The sequence below is a fragment of the Triturus cristatus genome, chromosome 12 (genome assembly GCF_964204655.1).
Source record: "Triturus cristatus chromosome 12, aTriCri1.1, whole genome shotgun sequence".
Classification (NCBI taxonomy): domain Eukaryota; kingdom Metazoa; phylum Chordata; class Amphibia; order Caudata; family Salamandridae; genus Triturus; species Triturus cristatus.
The window spans coordinates 585131358-585151176 of NC_140595.1; the positions used below are offsets into that span (position 1 = coordinate 585131358).

The 19819-nt window shown below is 46.2% G+C and overlaps 1 protein-coding gene across 3 annotated transcripts in view; it reads right to left on the reverse strand.

Annotated features, from left to right (window-relative positions):
* Window positions 1-294: 294 nt before the first annotated feature.
* The window catches only part of LOC146776322 (polycystin-1-like protein 2), a 508528-nt gene continuing 489003 nt past the window's right edge, over window positions 295-19819 (reverse strand). For all 3 annotated transcript variants that reach the window (XM_085637372.1, XM_085637374.1, XM_085637373.1), the window contains one exon: window positions 295-1031. In XM_085637372.1, the coding sequence (XP_085493498.1) occupies window positions 985-1031 (47 nt within the window). In that variant the 3' untranslated portion in view covers window positions 295-984. The remainder of the gene's footprint in view (window positions 1032-19819) is intronic.

The window sequence follows — 19819 nt, forward strand, 5'->3', positions numbered from 1 at the left end:
AAAGAACAATGATGGATTCAACCCAGATCTGTGACTTGGGGTGAGTGTCTGAAAAGTTTCTGTGCTCCGTCCATCATCTCCTTGTGTTTGCTTTATAACTTTTTCCTATACCAGAGTCTCATTTGTCCCTCTGCCTTCACTTTCATCATGTGCATTTCACCTTGTTCTTTGAGACTCTTCCCATTCTGTCTTTCCTTTTTTTCTTTCAAATGCTCTTTATCTCCCCTTCCCATATGAGTTCACTTCACGTTGGGGATTTTTAGTCTCTTTTGAACGAATGTTATACCAACTGGCACAATTTTAAACATTTAATCTTCAAAGCTATAACAAATATTATTTTAGCACAGTATTAGTCAACATTGGGATGAATCAGTGGAGACTGAATATTAATGCATTAACAAAGTCAAAACAAGAAGCTTAACAGAAAAGAGAAGGATGAAAGTCCATAGGTCAATTGCTGAAGTTAGTATGAAAGTTGGAGTTGGTGAGGAGCAGACCGAACATGGATAATGAATTAATATAGTGTAGTTGCTCCATACCTCAAAGGGAAACACTGGTTTAATTGAAGAAGTGACTAACACATCTTTTCTAAAGATTATGAAGTTGATGGAAATACACGAGGATGTCTATGTGGTCAAATGAACAGACATGGATAGAAGGACAATCAATACATGGATTATTAGATTGCAGATATACTGAGAATACAGTAGAAGGATTCATGGTTAGGTGGTTGACTTGATTGATTGATACATGATTTATTTACTGTGGATCACATCACTGCATAATAACGTGTTTTGATCAACACATGGGTGATTGGAGGCAGCGATAGGCCCATGCTGAAGATCTGTAAAGCAATCGTTTTCCTCACTGGGTAAAAGCTGCATAGTTGCCAAACAGCAAGTTTGTGCACTTCAGATAGATCAGTCCTCAAGGTCCACTTTTGCATGACTTGTCCTCTTTTGCACGACTTTTAGAATTTGCAGGCTATAGAATCGACTCATCTGCTCCTTCACATGCAACGTCATTCAGGTCTGAAACGTTTAGAAAGAAGTGAATTAATCAAGGATTCTTTCCCATAGTGGCTGAAAAGAGCTCTTTAAAAAGGGCCTCAGTTTGTTGCTGCAACAATTTGTGTAACCACTTAGGCATGCTTAGAACAGACAGTTAAAGATACGTTTTCAAATATTTTATGGAAAGGTTCATTATCAGAATTACCATATAGCTGTAGATATTCCACAGAAGAAGGCACCAGCACACACATTGCTCTTCCAGTCCCTTGCTGTTGAAGGGCCTGAAGACTTGTCAGAGCAGAATAGGTGGCAGGTCTTTCTCTTTTCTGACAGCCAAACCATGGAATGGTCTGCCAATGCTGTTTCACAGATTACAAATCCTTCCACAAACAACTGTAACTCTGGTTGTTATCGGCCTCTCTTACCCTCTAATGTGCCTGTCCTTTGCAGTCAGTGCTTCTTAGCAGACGGATGCCCTCTGGCATCACTGTTTGGGCATCATAGATCCCAGCCCTTCATTCAGATGTTAGCGTAGCAGAATGCGCGACTGAGGCAGTTGTCATTTTCTTCCCTCACCCCTGGAAGAACCAATAGGGCTTCCAATACTTTCAAAGTTACATTTGAAGAGCTTTGCCTTTTTAGAAAAGTCCCAGTCAGGCGATCATTTTCATTAACTAATGTGCTTCTTAGGTTCTTTCTTCTCTACCCAAGGCAATGCATTTGGGCACTAGACAAAAAACAGGCGGTCCTTCCTGTAATTACACAAACATGACACAAGCAGCATTGCTTATTTGTCTGAGTGACATCCAACGCATATGCCTCACCTCACTCAGGCACAGCTGGGGGTTCATTCCTGCTAATCAAGACTCCTTAGATGGACCATTCCACAATCTGGGAAAAATGTCTGAGACCTTTTCTACTAATGTAAGTTTATCTGAGCATCTACTAGTTCTTCCCCAAGGGTTTATGACAGACCAGCCTTTACTCATGTGCTCACAGCGGAGACCTTTAAACCCTCTTTCAGACACCTGGAATAAATGTGCTTTATCTGCTCAGTATGTTTAATCGACAAGCACACAAAGGTAGGTGAAAGAAATATGAACAGTAGTTATAAAGCAAGTTCACTTTTATCTAGTGCAATATATTGGATAGCTCTCAGATGGAATACGGCATTCCAACAGGAAGGCGGTAGAAATATATATTTAATTACATAAACATGTAGATTTTGACTGGTTTGCACAGTAAGTAAATTTGCAGGCTTCCACGGGCAGGTTGTGTCATAAGCAAGCAGCAATGCAGGCAAACAGCTTGATTCCTGCACTCTGCATTCTGGGAATATTACCAATTATGTAACGGAGGGAGACGCTGAAATATACACACAGTGTTTTTTGTAGCTAGGAGCAATCTCACAGAATCTCACAGATATCTTTCTGGGTTAAAGACAGACATTTCATGTAATATTTTCTCTATTGGGCCATCAGTAAAGCCAGTGCACAGTGGCACAAATATGAACTGGTTTGGGAGTACAGGTTATCAACTTTACCCAAGCAGAACACGTGCCTACTCCAGATCATTTATCAGTGTTAGAATTGACCCCTTCAGGGCCCAATCAGTTCCTTGCTTCACTTCCCAAATTTGGGATTCTGAAATCTCTGCTCTGGTTCACTGAGAGACATCGTCCTCCCCGACCTCGTCCAAGGACCATAAAACATTTCACCTCCCCCATACTACAGGCCCTCAGCCTAGTGAGCTTGAGGTTGCCCTTTGTACTACATCCACATACCAATCAAGGCCAGCCATGGGTTCCCTATTATTAGATGTCCATCTCTAAAACCAATAGGCTCATTTTCACAACACTTCCAAAACTGCCCTTTTCCTTAACTTCCAGGGCGGGTGTCAACTGAACAAGTCTGCTCAATTATGGATGTTGAGCCAGTTCTGGTAATCCTCGTGCAAAATCTGTGTTTTGTGGCAGCAGTGTCAACACCTTGCCAGCAGTATTCAACACTGTCAATAGCACAGTTAGGCTATCTTGCCCCGATCACTCGAGTTTCATGGTTGTATCACAGATTTGACTCTGCTTCTGGTAAAACTTGGCACAAGATGAACAAGCAACTTAACTTTGGTAGCGCCTTATCTGGTAGAAACTATCTAGCCGCAGATTCCTTACTATAGAACAGGGGTCTCCAACCTTTTCTGTAGTGAGAGCTACTTCTGATCAGTGAAAACAATTGTGAGGTTCTGAAGGCCAAGTCACTCGCACATTGTTACTAGACACCCCCACGTCCAGTTTCATTGAATTGTCCATAGAACCAAAGACTATGATTTGGACAAAAAACTTTGACTAGGGGCACTTTGACAGGGCTGCCATGTGTGTCAGTGAGAGCATAGTCTTTGGCGACGTATGAACATGTTTGTGTATGAATGGGATATATCTGTATGGGTGAATGAGTCTGTCATGTGTACTTCTGGCACAGGACGTACATTTTGCCATATGTGGCACTGTTAAATGTACAACACAAACATACAGAAAAAAAGTTTAATGGGAGAAATGCAGAAAAATGTTCTGCAAAAACATTTTCATATTATGGAACATTTTTCTGCACTTAAAATTTCTCCCATTTAAAAAAATGGTTGTGTTTTTCAGTTATAAATATGACAGTGTGTTTACCAGCCACTGGGAGCAAGATGCATGCTGTGTGTAAATGCTACACTTAGGAATAGGAGAACATTAAACTGAAGAGTTAACTTTATGTTTATATGGATTCCATAAAACTCATCATTTATATCTTTTCCCATTTCAAAGTGTCGCATTTACAAACTGAAGGACTTTTCCACCCAGTGGCTTGTAGACTCGGCGCCATCCATTGTCCTGGGTTCCAGGGCAGACAGGATTTACGCGAGTATGAGCATTTTGAATTCTATGTCAGGACCGGAGGCGAGGATTATGCGTTAGGTTTCTTCACTTTAATATTAGCAGCCATTCAAAGTCAAAACAAATAAACTACTATTCCCATGACACATTGGGAATAAACAACATTAATCATAGATTGTCCCAGGCTAGAGTGTCCTCTTTAATGCACCAATCAGCAGTCCCCTTGGGGTTGATAGTCAGTCCTCTGTTTGTGACTGCCCTTCCTCTTTCTTCGCTGCTGCAGCCGAGTTAAGTCACCATTTCTTTACCTTCTATTAACCTTTATCTCCAATTTGGTGGTTATTCATTGTCAGTGCCAATATTCTAGCTTATTGGGTTTAAATATAGCAATTTACCTGCTAGCCGGCAGCGCGGTCTCTTATGTGCGCATCGTTCCGATCTTTCAATTTCCCTCACGGAGCGGTTAGTCGGAGCGCGCGCGCCACTTCCGTAGGCGCGCTTCTTTCACGGATGATTGTCTGAGTTTTTTAAAACGTATTCTGTTATTGCCTTATGGATTAACTTTACCTGGTTTTCCCTCAGCCTTTCGCCGCTACTCTGCGTCCGCTACAGCCGCGGGAGTCTCGTTGCTCCCTAGCGGCGGAGAATGGTGCGAGCTCGTGGTGGCCTTCTAACACCACTAGAGGGCGCATTGTAACGTCCTCTGACGCGGCGGCGCGCTGAAGATTCCGAGCATTCTGACTGCATTGGAATCCAGTGCTGCACCGCCGCGAGCGAGCCTTGTCCAGTGTCTGCCAGAAACGCCCCTGACAAGGGTCTGTAACCTGCCTTTAGGCATTTTCTCTTCTTATTACGCCCCGTGAACGCCCGTTATTCCGGGTCTGTAACTGCCATTAGGCAGATCTGCAGGTGGTCTTTCCTGCTGTGGGGTCTGTAATTGTAGGCCTTTTTTTACACTCTGTTTTTCAGCAGAGTCTATGTCGCAGTTTTCTGCAGGGACCTGTGCTAGGCAGACTGCCCTATACATACCTTTGCACCAGGGCGATTTGGGTCCTAGGCTTCAAGCCTTTGTTATTGCAAGCTTTGCCCGCCCATATCCTGGCTGCTGCCCAGCCGCCCTTAATCAGGTTAACCTCCATTTCAGGCTTTGGCCATATTTATTCCGCGCATTATGGAAACCTCCCACGACGATACTGTGTACGAGGAGCAGTGGGAGGAAGACCCTTTGGGGGCAATGCCCTGGGGTGATGATTTTTACGATGCGGTGGATGAATCCATCTATAAGGCGGTGGAATTGGCCATGACCCCTTTGGAAGAAAGACTTTCGCGGAAAATTGATCAAGCCTGTGAAAAATTGTCTAAGGCCGCACAGGCCTCAGTTTCAGGATCATCTGCCACTGGTACTAATTCAGGTGACCATTCACCTCCTCCTAAACGGGCTAGGGTTGCGGGAACGGGTTCTGACCCCTTTGCTCGCCTTAAACAGGTTTTCCTTTCTAGTTGCAACCCCCCGTTAGACACCGTTTCTATCCCTCCGCCTGTACCTTCTACCCCCCCAGGAGGGGACCCGGATGACCAGGGTGATGCGGATGCTTCTCCGGAGCGATCCTGCCAATGGCTCCCGGCCAAACCTCCTGTGACAGACACAAGTTTGTGTGCCGATATGTTGGATCCGGATGACGTTTTGCATCCACGCTCTTCTGACTGGGCACCATCTGAAAAAGTCACCCAGTATGTGGCCAACAGGATTCGCCGACCGCTGGAGCCAGCCACTCGCAACTGCCTTAGAGCAGAGTGTCCACGTCCCACCCTAAATGGGAAGGTGGTGGCGACCCCCGAAATAGATCCCAGAACGGCGACATTCCTCCAGAAATTCGTAAAGGACCCCAAAAAGGGAATAGACCGATCATGGCGTGCCTGCCAAGATAAGCTATTGGATATCTTAGGGCCAATTACTAACATTTTAGACATGGCGGAGGAAGCCAAGGTTTCGGGCTCTTTAATATCTCCGGAGCATCTCTCCTCATGGGCACAGAGAGTGGTAGTCTTTCTAGGAAACGCCAACTGCGCGTTGTCCACTGAGCGACGCAGGTCTCTCCTAATTAAAGTAGACCCTAAGCTAGGAGACCTTGCGGACACAGAGGCAGGTCCTGTAGCCCAAGGTGGACTCTTTGGGGAACCCTTCATCAAGGAACTAGGGAAGTTCGTTAATACTTTCACCTCCCTAGATAGAGCTCAGTTTTCCATTAGGAAAGTCTTTCGCCCACGGGTTTTCAGAGGGGTCGGATGTGGTAGGGGCCGCTCGTCCGGCCGTCCATATCAGACCAGAGGACAAGGCTCTAACCAGGGGCAGTATCAGGATCAAGCTGCGCTTCGGAAACTTCTACCCTACCAGGGGTAGACAAGGCAGGAACAGAGGCGGCAGAGGAGGTGGCGGCTCCAATACTTCCGGTGAGTGTTCTCCCTTCTTCCCATCTAAAAGTGGGAGGCCGTCTGGCGCATTTTTTCCCAATGTGGAATTCTATCAAGGGGGATGCTTGGGTGCTTCAGACAGTCAGGGGTTTTCATATCGAATTCCTGGGCTCCCCGGTGCAAGCAGTGCCTCCCAAGCCACTTTGTTTTTCAGAGGTAGACGCGAAGCTAATCGACCAGGAGGTCCAAGCCCTTCTGTCCAAAGGCGCCATAGAACAGGCAGTGTTGCACCCAAGAGGCTTTATCAGCAACCTCTTTCCGGTAGACAAGGTGGATGGGGGTCAGCGCCCAGTTATCAACTTATGAGAGTTCAACGAGTGGTTAGTCTACCGCCACTTCAAGATGGAGGGAATCCATCTCTTGCGAGACATCTTGCGCCCAGGGGACTGGCTGACACGCCTCGATCTCAAAGATGCTTATTTAGCGGTGCTAGTCTTTCCCCCCATCGCAGGTTCCTTCAATTTCAGTGGCGCGTCATCACCTACGAGTTCACCACACTTCCTTTCGGCCTGTCCTCAGCTCCCTGGTGTTTCATCAAGGTCTTGAGACCGGCAGTGGAACGCCTGCGGGCGTCAGGACTCAGACTCATTGTCTATTTAGATGATATCCTGCTGATGGCGCAAGATCCGTGCACCCTATCACGACAGCTGCAAACAGCGGTAGATCTCCTGCAGAATCTGGGGTTTGTAATAAACGAACGCACATCTACTCTGGTGCCCTCACAAAGAGTGGTTTTCCAAGGTTTTCTGATAGATTCGGTGGCTTCCACCCTCAGCCTTCCTGCGCGCAAGCTGGCGAAGATTCGCCACGAGCTTCGGAGAGCCTTAACTCTGGCTCGAATCTCGCTCAGACAGTTGGCCCGGATAGTGGGTCTCCTGTCGGCATCCATCCAGGCCATCTTTCCTGGGCCTCTCCACTACAGAGCTTTACAGCGCTTAAAGGCGGATCACCTCCGCAGGGGTCGCCCTTATTCTTTCAAGGTGACCTTGACGGCGAAAACCAGGGAGGAACTGCAATGGTGGTTGACCCACATGGAAGCCTGGAATGGGCGGGCCATCTTCGGTTCAGCACCCGATGTCGTTATCAAGTCAGACGCAAGCAGATCAGGCTGGGGCGCGCGTTGTGGCGACTTTACCACCGGAGGCGTTTGGTCTCCGTCGGAACAGCGGTTGCACATCAACTGCCTGGAACTTTTGGCGGGTTCATTTGCCATCAAGTGCTGGACTAGAGACTCAGTTCGTTCGTGTGTCCTCCTCAAGATGGACAACATTTCCGCAGTCCGCTATATCAATCACCTCGGGGGCATTCACCCAAGAGCGCTTTCGGATTTGGCAGCAAGTCTCTGGCAGTATTGCCTGGACCGACAGATCTCAGTCACAGCAGAGTATTTGCCCGGTCAGGACAACCAGGTGGCGGATTTTCATTCACGCCACTTTCACGATCTCAGTCTCTGGAAGCTCCACCCAAGGGTCTTTGCAGATCTACAAACCTTTTGGGGCCCCTTTTCAGTAGACCTATTTGCCCCTCGGCTGGACTACCAACTTTCCCACTTTTACAGCTGGAGGCCGGACCCCCTGGCAGAGCGGACAGATGCCTTCCTTCAGGATTGGAGGAACGAACGGGCTACGCGTTTCCTCCATTCGCAATGATAACCCGGGTTTCGACCCAAGTTCGCCGGCAGGAAGCGTCCATTGTTCTGATCTCGCCGATCTGGAGGTCTCAAGTCTGGTTTCCGGTTCTACTGCAACTTTCCTGGGATTCTCCAATCCTACTCCTCCAGTTTCCCGCTCTTCTTCTGAGTCCGGACGGACACCCTCACCCATTGATCGAACAGGGTTCCCTAGCGCTGATGGCGTGGCGGATTACAGGGGACGATGGACAGTCCCGGGGCTTTCGGGAGCGGCTGAGACTTTCCTGTCCAAGGCCTGGGCGGATAGTACCCTTAAGCGATATCGCTCCTCCTGGAGACAATGGTGTCGTTGGTGTCTGCGGCAGAGTTTCAATCCTGTGGCAGCGGATGTTACCGCCATCTTGAATTTTCTGGCCTCCCTAGCAGAGGAGGGTCTTGCATATAGGACCATTAACACCTTTCAGCCCGCCATTTCTGCAGGTCACGTTGATTGATGGTACACCTGTCGGGAAACATCCGTTGGTCTGTAGACTCCTTAGGGGTATTCGTTTGTCACTTCCCCCGGAACCTCGGTATTCCCAGTTATGGGATGTTAATAGAGTGTTGAATCTTTTTCAGTCCTGGCAACCAAATAGGTTTCTGTCCAGGAAAGAACTATCAGCTAAGATGGCTATGCTTCTGTGCCTGATTTCTTGCAGACGAGTCTCTGATGTCAGAGCCCTGGATGTCTCTGGGAGGATTTTTTCCCCCACCGGTGTCACGTTCACCATTCGTAGGCGCACTAAGTGTGGAACGACTACCGTTTCCTACCCTGCTTTCCCGGACTCTCCTAAGCTCTGTGTGGTGGCCTGTCTCAAGGCATACGAAGAGATGACTGAGGAGCTGAGACCTACTGGTGAGCGCCAGTTGCTTATTGCGCTCAGGAAACCTCACAAAGCGGTTTCTTCTCCCACAATTGCACGTTGGATTCGTTGGATCATGCAAGAAGCAGGCATAGACTTGAGTATTTTCGGTGCTCATTCTACAAGAGGAGCTATGGCATCCAAGGCCTTTACCCTGGGAGCTCGTCTAGAGGACATCCTCAACGCAGTGGATTGGTCCTCGGACTCAACCTTCAAACGGTTTTATTTAAAACCGGTTATTGACATGGCTCAATTGGTCGTGAGCAAGCTTTAAACAAGCATAATCCTCGCCTCTGGTCCTGACATAGAATGAAAAATTTCCTAGCTAACGTAACGGAAAGTTTCAATTCTATTAAGGACTCGGAGGCGAGGATTATCCCACCCAGGGTACATCTTCGTTATCCTCCCTCCCTCGTACTGGGGTAAGTAAAGGGTTTATGTAACTTTCCAGTGGACTGTTTGCGTATATGCAATGTCGTTTCCTCCACAGGGCTAAGCCTTAGCCATGACTGTCGCTTACGCCGTCTTATTTTTTTCCAGGGGACTCAAGCAAGCAGGACTCCTGAAGTGAATTTCCTGGCTGACTGAGCGACGAAAGAGGAAGGGCAGTCACAAACAAAGGACTATCAACCCCAAGGGGACTGCTGATTGGTGCATTAAAGAGGACACTCTAGCCTGGGACAATCTATGATTAATTTTGTTTATTCCCTATGTTGCATGGGAATAGTAGTTTATTTGTTTTGACTTTGAATGACTGCTAATATTAAAGTGAAGAAAGCTAACGCATAATCCTCGCCTCCGAGTCCTTAATAGAATTGAAACTTTCCGTTACGTTTGCTAGGACATTTTTCATTCCTATTTTTTAGGAAGAGATTGAGAAGGTGTAGGTCTAGAATAGGACAAAGGCCTCGGAAAGTAGGAGGCATAGCAACCACGACCTACTTGTGATGCCAGCACCATCTCTATTGCTCCCTTGGCCAAGAGAGCTAACACCTCCTGACAGAGCAAGGGTAGGTAGTGCCTCATCAGCTTGTCGTAAGTAGGTGGCATGGGTGGGGGGTCACAAAGGGGGGGGAGTAGCCCCTTTGTACGAGCTGTGTCTGTATGGTTTAATAAATTGACACCTGGAACAAAGAGATGCTTACAGGGTAAGTAGCATACTCATTCGCACCATGTGTTGGTTGCAGGTAACACCTGCTATACATAGACTAAAGCAGTACTCCTCTCGCGGTGGCTCTAGGCATTAGATGGTGCAGATGTTTGAAATAACGACTGTAGGACTGTTTGTCCTATAAAAGACTAGTGCCTGGCCTGAACATCTACACAATAATGTTTTGTGAATGTGTATGGATTTGACCGTGTAGCTGCCTTACAAATGTCAGCTAAGGGGATGTTTCCCAAGAACTCCATTAAAGCACCTGTTCCTCGTAAAGTGTACTTGAGGAATGGTAGGTAATGTTCTTATGGCATTTATATAACAAATTTGACTACATATCCCAGTTCATCTTGAAATTCCGGCTTCCGAGAAGGCTTTACTTTTTCTAGGATTTAAGAAAGCCACAAAAAAGCTGTTGTGTTTTCCTGAAAGGGTAAGTTCTCTCAATGTAATACATGAGTGCCCTTTTAACATAGAGTGCACAAAGAGCCCTTTCTGCCACAGTGTCAGGCTTAGAAAAGAAAACCAGTAAGTCCAGTATTTGATTCAAATGGAAGGGAGAGATAACCTTTGGTAGAAATTTAGGACTTGTACAAAGACGTACGTTATACTGGAAAACTTGAAAGTAAAGCTTTTCTATAGTTAGAGCATGAGCATCACTAACTCTTCTTAAGGAAGTTATATCCACAACAAAAGCTACCCTCCAAGAGAGGAACTGTTGAGGACAAGAATGCAGTGGTTCAAAAAGGTGTGGACATTAGTCTTGTAAGAACGATGTTTAAATTCCACAAAGGTACTGGTGGTGTACGTGGTGAAATCATTCTTTTTAACCCTTCCATAAAAGCTATAACGACTGGTATACGAAAAAGTGACTGATGTTTACGGTTTTGCAGTAAGCCACAATGGCTGCAGGGTACAGTCGTATGGAAGTGTAAGCGGAGCGTGACTTCTGAAGATGTAGCAGATAGCAAACTCTCTGCTGTACGGTAGGCGCCCACGGGTCTATATGCTACCCTGTACAATAGGGTGAAAAATGCGTCCAATTGGCTGCATAGCAGGCTCTTGTGGTTGGACATCTTGCCTCCTTTAGAATATCCATACATTCAGGTGGCAATTGTAAGTATCTAAACTCTGCGACTTCAGGAGCCAGATTGCCAGGTTGAGTTTTTTGGGGTGTCGATGCCTGATCCTGCCCTTGCTGTGAATGAGAAGATCCAGTATGTTGGGGAGTTTCTCATGAGGTACTAGGAATAACTATAATAGTGTAGTGAACCAGAGCTGAAGCACCTTGGTGGGAGCTATGAGAATCATCTTGAGAATTGTTTGTTAGAGTTTTCTGACCAAATGTGGAATGAGTGGGTGAGGTGGAAAACCATATGCAAGTATCCCTGATTAGTTCATCCAAAGAGCATTGCCCATGGACTTTGGTTGCTGGTGCCTGGAGACAAAGTTTCAGCAATTTGCATTTTCCACGGTGGTGAATAGATCTCCGTTCAGTGTCCCCCACAATAGAAGTAACAGCGGTGTACTCGGTGTGGAGTTCCCACTCATGGACTTGTTGCTGCGTCCTGCTTAGCAGGTCCGCCACTTAATTGTCCACTTCTGGAAGATACTCCACTGGTGAGTGGATGTGATGGCAAATAGCCCACTGCCTAATAATCTGTGCGTCTCTCCTTGTTTTTGTATGGAGTACATTGCCGCCATATTGTCTGCCCAGACAAGAACAGTCTTTCTGGATATGTTGGGGAGGCGGGATTTCAGAGTCAACTGAATTGCTATAAGCTCCAGGACATTGATGCGGAGGTTTTGTTTAAGAGCAGTCGAATGGCCCTGGAGTGTAATGCCCTCCAAGTGTGCGCCCTATCCTATGAGTGTTGCATCAGTGGTGACAGTCACTTGGGGTACCGGGTCCAAAAAAGGTCTGCCTTTTAGGATGTTCTGTGTGCCCCACCAGGTTCAAAGATTGAAGGACCCTTGGCGAAACCAACACTAAATCCTCCAAATCGCCTCCCGCTTGTGACCACTGAGATGCTAGACACTCCTGCAAATGGACGAATGTGAAATCCAGCAAGGGGAACTATTGCTATACAAGAGGCCATCATGCCATGACCGTCCAGACTGGCAAGTGACAATGTGGCTGAAAAAAGGTCAGTTGGCTGACATGGAATTGAGGATTGCTCCCAAATAGGGTTGCATGTGAAGAGGCTGTAAATGGGATTCAGTGACATTTATTGTGGACCCCAATTTGTGTAACAGGTTGACATGGTCTGTGTGTCTTGCAGGCATCTCTGTCTGTTTGAACTCTTGATCAGCCTATCATCGAGGTATGGGAAGACATGGCATTTGTGTCTTCTCAAATGTTCTGCCACCACTGCTAGACATTTGGTAAACACTCTTGGGGTTGTTGTCACCTTAAATGGCAGAACTTCGAACTGGTAATGATTGCCACTTACCACAAACCTGAGATACCAGCGATGTGCTGGGCGAATCAGTAAATGGAAGTATGCATCCTTTAGATTAAGCGCCGTCCTGAAGTTGCCTCCCTGTAGCAGTGGTATTACATCCTATAATGTCACCATGTGAAAGTGTTCAGACAGAATATAAAGATTGAGAGGTTGTAGATCCAGTATTGGTCTTAGTTTCCCAACTTTCTTGGGGATCAGAAAGCATACAGAATACACCCTTTGCCTTGATTAGTTGTTCCCTAACCTAGGGGATACCATCAACCCGATCTGGGAGGAAACAATGTCCTCTGTAGGCACACATTCGTCAAGAAGCCCATTGTGCATTATACCTTTGTAAGCTCCTCGTCAAGGTACCAGTAGCTGGATGAGTGGCTCGAATAGGTATAAGGCATGACAGACCTCTTGACGAATGTGTGACTACAGAGGACATCATTAGGGAACAATTAATCATAGTCAAGGTAGGACTCACCTTGGTTTTAATGGTTATACACTGTTATTTCTAATCAGTGAATAGGCTAGTCTGTTAGGGATCGTTGACCCTGATGAAGGCCCGTGACCTGAATAAGCAATTAACAAGGGCATAAACCTGTTGGACTAATGTGGATGGATTAAGCCATTGTGCTTATATTCCATCTTAGAATCGAGTGTTTTGGTGCCAGATGCTCCCAATACTAAAGACGATACCCTGGGTACATCTGGGTATTTTTCGTTGTCTGGATCCCTCACTGTCCAGTAGTACTTTATCTAAGAACACCCTCCCCACTTTTTTGAGGTTGAGTCTGCCTGGTGGTACTATCCTACCATTATGGGGAGAGGTTGCCTATGATGAAGCATGCCACTTGATATGAGTGTGGCTTCCTCTTCCAAAAAGAATGGTCTTTTGCTAGGGATTCCTAGCCCAAGTAAGGTATTGATGTATTAAAATCATTTTGGGAAAAAACTCTTCTGCAGCTACCTCACCCTTTGTGTGTTTTTCTAGTGATTAGGAAAGACGTGTGCTGGTTTACCTCCCCACCTCTGCCTTTGTGTTTAAGGTTACTCCTATCCCCTTTCTACAATAAAGCTTAGTAATAGACCCCCTCCAAGTATCGGGGATTTTACCTGTTTTTGTTATTCATTCGAATAAAAATTCAATTTTTTTCACCCACCAATCAATATTCTCTTTAATTAAGACTGCAAAATCAATAAGAGGCCCACAGTCATTCTTAGCTTTGGTGATGATATATTTCTTTTATGGTTTAAAATGAATAAATAACACAGGTATCTCTTTGTACATTTTTATATTTTTATTTGTTACCTAGTACATTATGAGGGGACTGGCCTTATACATTTTCCACATGGAGAACCCACTCATCTTTGAACAGCAAGTGAGACACACACCCAGCATGTATACCAAATGTTTACTTACCAGACCCCGAAAATTGCTAGTACTAGAGAATCAGTTGGTACTATCTCGCTGACAAACTTTGGATATTAATTTGTAGGGCTGAGGTTTTTTTCTGATTTTATTTCCAGCCACTATTTTACTGGACATATGCCCCAGCATCTTTCTGACGAGGTACAACAGAAGACTGATCCACTGCCACTATGTACTTAGGAGGCTATCCCTTTGTGGAGAGCTTAGATTCACAAGAGGGACTGCGGGACATCATCCTCAGCGGACAGAAATAACATTGACCAGTGTTGTAGGTGATGCTGAGGGCTAGACAAGGAAGGAGACACTCTAGAAGATGGAGAGCCACCCAACGTCGAAGTGTCTCTCCATGTCGAGTGGTGTCTCGACATGGCCCCTCAATGCTCCAAACCTTTTGTTGTCTGTATATGGGAATGTCTCGACGTTGAATGCTTCTATGCTGAACGATGTTCTAATGGGTCTCTCAACATCGTCCACATCAATATCGACCAAGAGTGGGACTGCTGGTCACTTTGAGATGCTGAAGTGACAGAGGTTGTGCCATATTAGGAAGAACATGTGGTAAATTGACCCCTTTTTCTCCATGGCAGATGCATGAAGCTGAAGAAGGCAATCTTCTGTCAATATCACCATGTGCAGCCATATGGTTGACAAATTCCCTGTCCCACAGCCTCCAGCAAATATCACAGTCTTTAATGGAGTGAGAGTCTGGAAGACAGACCACACAAACATCATGGTCATCATTCCTTCACGTCTTCCCTCCACAAAGTGGAAATTCATCAAAAAGAGCTGGAATGATTGCTTGAGGCAGTAGGGAGATGAAAACACATAGGAAACCAATATTGACAAAGACTATGAGTTTGGCTGCCAGCCATTTCAAAGCTTGTTTTGCTATGGTTTTTATGAAACATTGTTGTGAGAGCTGCCAGGCCTCTGCCAACACTGGAAAAAAGCAAAAAAATGTATTGGTCTCAAAAAGCCAAATTTCTGTAGTAGTCCCTGGCACTGTTGGGATCTACTTTGTGTGGAGATGTGCTCCTTATGAAAGAGCCATATGCCGTCACTCACAGAGAAGCTAGTCAATGGCTGAAGTAGGCTGACCCACTGCACCATGCTGTATGCAGCAGGGGGCGGAAGAAAAATGTTAATGAGGCTATAACAAAGCAAGTGTTAAAGAGAGGGCTGGCTGAAAGTCACTAAGTATAAGTATCTTATATAATCATTTTTAATAAAAATTAAAAGCACATACTGCCAGACCCGAATAGGGTGATGAGACTCTTTTTTTCAGAAAAATGCTTTAAAACAACTAAAAATGTAAAACAAAAATTGAAATCCCTAAAAAAGCGGTGCTTTTGGACAAAACCAGCTTAATAAAAAGCAGAGTTCTCAGCAGGATCTTCTTCACAAAGCGAAAAGACACAGAATGCCTGTCACCCAGCTTGGCATGGTGGTATAGTGCATCTTCTAATATTGTTAAAGGAGCATGGTCTCTTTTTCACTATCAATCAATCAATCAGTCATTTGTTAAGCGCACTACATACCCGCAAGGGTCTCAAGGCGCTGGGGGGGAGGGGGCGCTACTGGTCGAACAGCCAGGTCTTGAGAGTCCTCCTGAAGGTCAGCAGGTCTTGGGTCTGTCGTAGGCTCAGTGGGAGGGTTTTCCATGTCTTGGCGGCGAGGTGGGAGAAGTATTTCCCTCCGGTGGTTGTTCTTCGGATGCGCGGGTGTTCTGCTCGATTTTCCCGGCCTTCTTGTGAGGAAAAATGATGGAATGTGACTTCAGTCTCTTATCATTCAAGTCTAAGGGTTAGAGTAGTGAATGGAGCCTATTTACTAAGCACTTCGACATGATCCTGTGCTCTTCCCCATAGATCAGGGCTTGCACACATAGCCTAGGGGATAGATTCGTTAGTATTAGGGATAACCTGTCCTGTAGTGAGGGTATTTCATGGAGCCGTGCTGAATTCAGGCCTGGTAGGCCTCAAACGGGAGAGACTCCATCTTTCTTTCTGCTCCGGCAGCTTGGGATGCTTCTAGGTCAAATGTAATGTTTTAGTTATGAGGTGTTATTCGCTTGGAGAGAACCGGTTCAGGCCGGCCCTTATCGAAGGATTGTATTTTTCTTCATGCCGAAGACACTACATCAGGCCGGCCGGCTGGGAACGTGTCCTTGGTACGGGGAGGTACAAGAATTTGGTGGGCGGCAGGTTACGGGCCGGAATTTTCCATGAGGAAACGCACCTCTATATTAGTGAAAGTCTGAGGCAGTTACATGTTCAGTCCGTAGGCGGCATCTAGCCGTTAGCAGTAAAGCTATTACTTATTCCAGGGAAGACAGACGCCATCTTGAAGGCGGAGAAGAACCGAGAGACAGATACTCTCCTAGCAGAATAGCCAGAGAGGAGAGAGTAGCCGATAAGGAAGAGGTCCCAGTGACTCGGAGAAGGGTGAAGAGAACAGCGCATAGTGGTGCAGACATGTATCCGTGACTGCGGAGGTGTGACTTCCAGGCGAGCCGAGGCACAGACGAGAAGGGAACCTAGATGACCACTGAGTGCAGGCTACACACTACTAAGGTGATGTCGACCCTTTCTTATTAGAGTGTACAACTTAATCTTTCACTTTTTCTTTGCAGGTTATGTGTTATATCGTAATGTTATGTGATTGCGTATGTAATGAGTAATAAAGTACCCAGTTTGTAGTGAACCAACATGTGCTGCGTGTTCTTGTATGAGAGGGTAGCCTATTCTTCTAGTCAGCTGCGGCTACATGAACAGATGTTAACCCTGATCAGGTAAGTGGTAACTGAATAAGGGAAAGAGGAGCCCCTCGAACCGGAGAACAGGCTATGCCCGAACTGGCAGCCCTTGTGTGATCTGATGAATAGTGAGACTGATTCCCTTTTGTATGTTATGGTGATCATAGGATGAACTGTCTGAGACTGCCGTCTGGGTAGAGAGGTCTGGATTCGTATGGGATCGCGAGGCCGCCACTTGTGATACTGTCGTATGGGCAGAGAGGTCTGGATTCGTATGGGATCGCGAGGCCGCCACTTGTGATACTGTCGTATGGGCAGAGAGGTCTGGATCCGTATGGGATCGCGAGGCCGCCGATTATAAGAGGTCCTGGTATGTATAGTAGGAATTCCCTGTCCTTAGGTGGTAGATATATGTGGTTGCACTATTGTAAACAGGCCCTAGGGAGGGGGTAACGTTCTGGCTGGGTTAGTGAGGCTCTGATGAGCGGGTTCTATCTGATCCGAAAACCCAAGCAGAACATTTGGCGTCACGAACCGTTTACGAAACCTGTGTGCGTTGTGGTTGTATCGTGTTTGCTTTCGGCGCGTGCGTGGTTTCGTTTGTATATTATTTCTATATAATTGTGAGTGTAGTTTTTTTTCTCTTTCTTCTTTCTTCTTTCTCTTTTTCTTTCTTTTCCGAGATGTTTTCTAGAAAGTCGAAATCTACTTTTAAGTTGCCCGTTGATATTCCCGGTTGGGATTCGACGCCTTATGAAGCCTTAGCCCGTGAGTGGGCTGATTCTACTGGTTTGAGTGAGAATTGGAATTCTTTTTTGGAGCTGGCGGAGCCGGCTAATGTGATTACTTGTTTACAGAAGGCGCCGGTATCTAAGGGTGATGAGCTTCCCGTTTTGGGGCGCAGAGGTTGGATTGTTCTGTCTGCGTACAGGATCCTGCATGAGAGGTTGTTGAAGTTACAGAATGTGCATAAGGATGTGGAAGCGAACTTTGTTGAGATTCAGAATGCTCATACTTTGTTGCGGTGTCAAAATAAGTTGCTTGCTGACAAACTTGATACGTACCAAACTATTGCCGAGAGGGCGGCTGTGCGAATTGCTCGTTATAAATACAAAAATCGGCGTGGTCGGGTTTCGACGCGAAAGGTGCGTCTGGTCGTGGCGAAAGCCGGACTGGATTGGAATCCTGATGAATGGGGTGGTAATATCTGGAACTCGAGTGATTCTCCTTCCTCGGGTGAGGAGTCTGCCAAGCGCGAGTCCTCTCGCTCCGGCCGTGATTGTAAGTCTGCTTCTTGCGCCTCTGATGGTGCACCCCGTGATTGCGCTCGTCCTCCGAGCGGGGTCGATGCTTCTTACACTGATTGTTCCTCTACGTGTACTGGTCGAGCTCCTTGTGATGCTCGTCCCGCGGTCTCGGTGCATCCAGTTTTTCGGCGGAAGTTGCAGCAGGCTCCCGGTGCTCCGAATGGTATTGCTTTAGACTCTTTGGAGGATTTTACTCAACAAGAAATTAGTGATATTTTGCAGAGATTTCGGCAGCGAGCTGGTGAGACCTTACTCACATGGATGGTGCGCCTTTATGAACTGGGCGCTGCTGGCATTATGTTGGATGCTGGCGATTGTTTGAAGTTTTGTTCCTTGAGTTCGGATTCTACTGTACAGGATCATTTTCGTAACTTTAATGTTGGTGGTCAAATTTCTTTGCTTCAATTGGCGACTGAGGGTTGTAATCAAAAATATCCTACTGAGTCTGACTGGCCTGTGAATGACAAACCGTGGTATACTTTGAGCGATGCTGCACAACGTCTCAAAGAGGAGGTGATGAAAACGGCAATTTTTCTGAATACTGCTGACAGGTTGCTTGATGGTTTGTTGACATCTTCTGTGCGGAATCGTATTATTCGTTCTTCCCCTGTTGCTTATAAGCAGGTCATGATGACTTTATTGATTAATCAGACTGGTAACGTATTGTCTATGGTGCTGGAATCGGTACGCCAACTCGGTGAGTTGGGTGAGTGGTTTAAACCTGAACGGCAATCCCGGCCTGACACTCGTACTCCTGGTGACAATAAACTTACTAGACGTGATATGTTTTTTGGTCTTATGGCCGATGGTGTGCGGAAGGAGGACATTGACGGTGAGACTACTTCTCGTTTGTGGGAAATGTTTCGCAAACGTGGCTTGGATCGAAAGGAGGGTGCCCGGCGTGTTCGGACGACTGAGTGTGATCGTGGTTTTTCTGACGGTAGCGGTGATGACGACCGCCGTGGGCGCTCTGATCGTCATGATGATCGACGTTATGTACGTGATTTGTCCCCCCGTCGTGAGAGAGACAGGGAGAGAGAGGGGGAAAGAGAGAGGGGGAGAGATGATTATGTTAACAGCAGACGTAGAGATGATAGGGATCAATCCCCTGAGTTGAGAAGGAGGGAGGATCGACACAGATTGGCCGATCGAAACCTGCAGTACAATGCAGAGGACAGGAATCCATTTCGTAATGGAGATGGATAAGAACAGGAGGTATCGATACGTGGGAAACGTGAGAGTCTTTATCCTGATATATACTGGTACACATAACGCAGTAAAAATGACTAGGAAATAGGTCAAGCTCCAGTACACAGATGGGCTCACAGAGATAATAGACCCTATGTAGATATTGATATTTATTGGAGACATCGTAATGTCCAAAGGGCCCGAGCATTGGTAGATACAGGAGCGGAGGCCACTCTTATTCATGGAAAATCAAAGAAGTTTAAAGGTCAGCCTTTTACAATTACCGGATTAGGTGGAAAGGAAACTCCCGCAGTTCAAACTTTACTTGAAATGAGAATAGGTAGAATTCCTAGAAAAGAATACTCTGTATTAGTGGTACCACTCTTAGAATTCATAACTGGAATTGATATTTTGAAAGGAATGACTTTGCACTTAGATGATGGATGTTACCAATTTGGAACTAAACATTATATATCGTCCAGGCCTGTACGGGTTGGTCGTTTAAGAATGCCCCCCATAAAAGTTCCCCAGGCGACAAAAGTGGTTCGTCAGAAGCAGTATCGTATTCCAGGTGGTCATGAAGAGATTAGTACCACTATTCAGGAGTTGGTGGATGCAGGAGTTATAACCCCAGTTACTTCT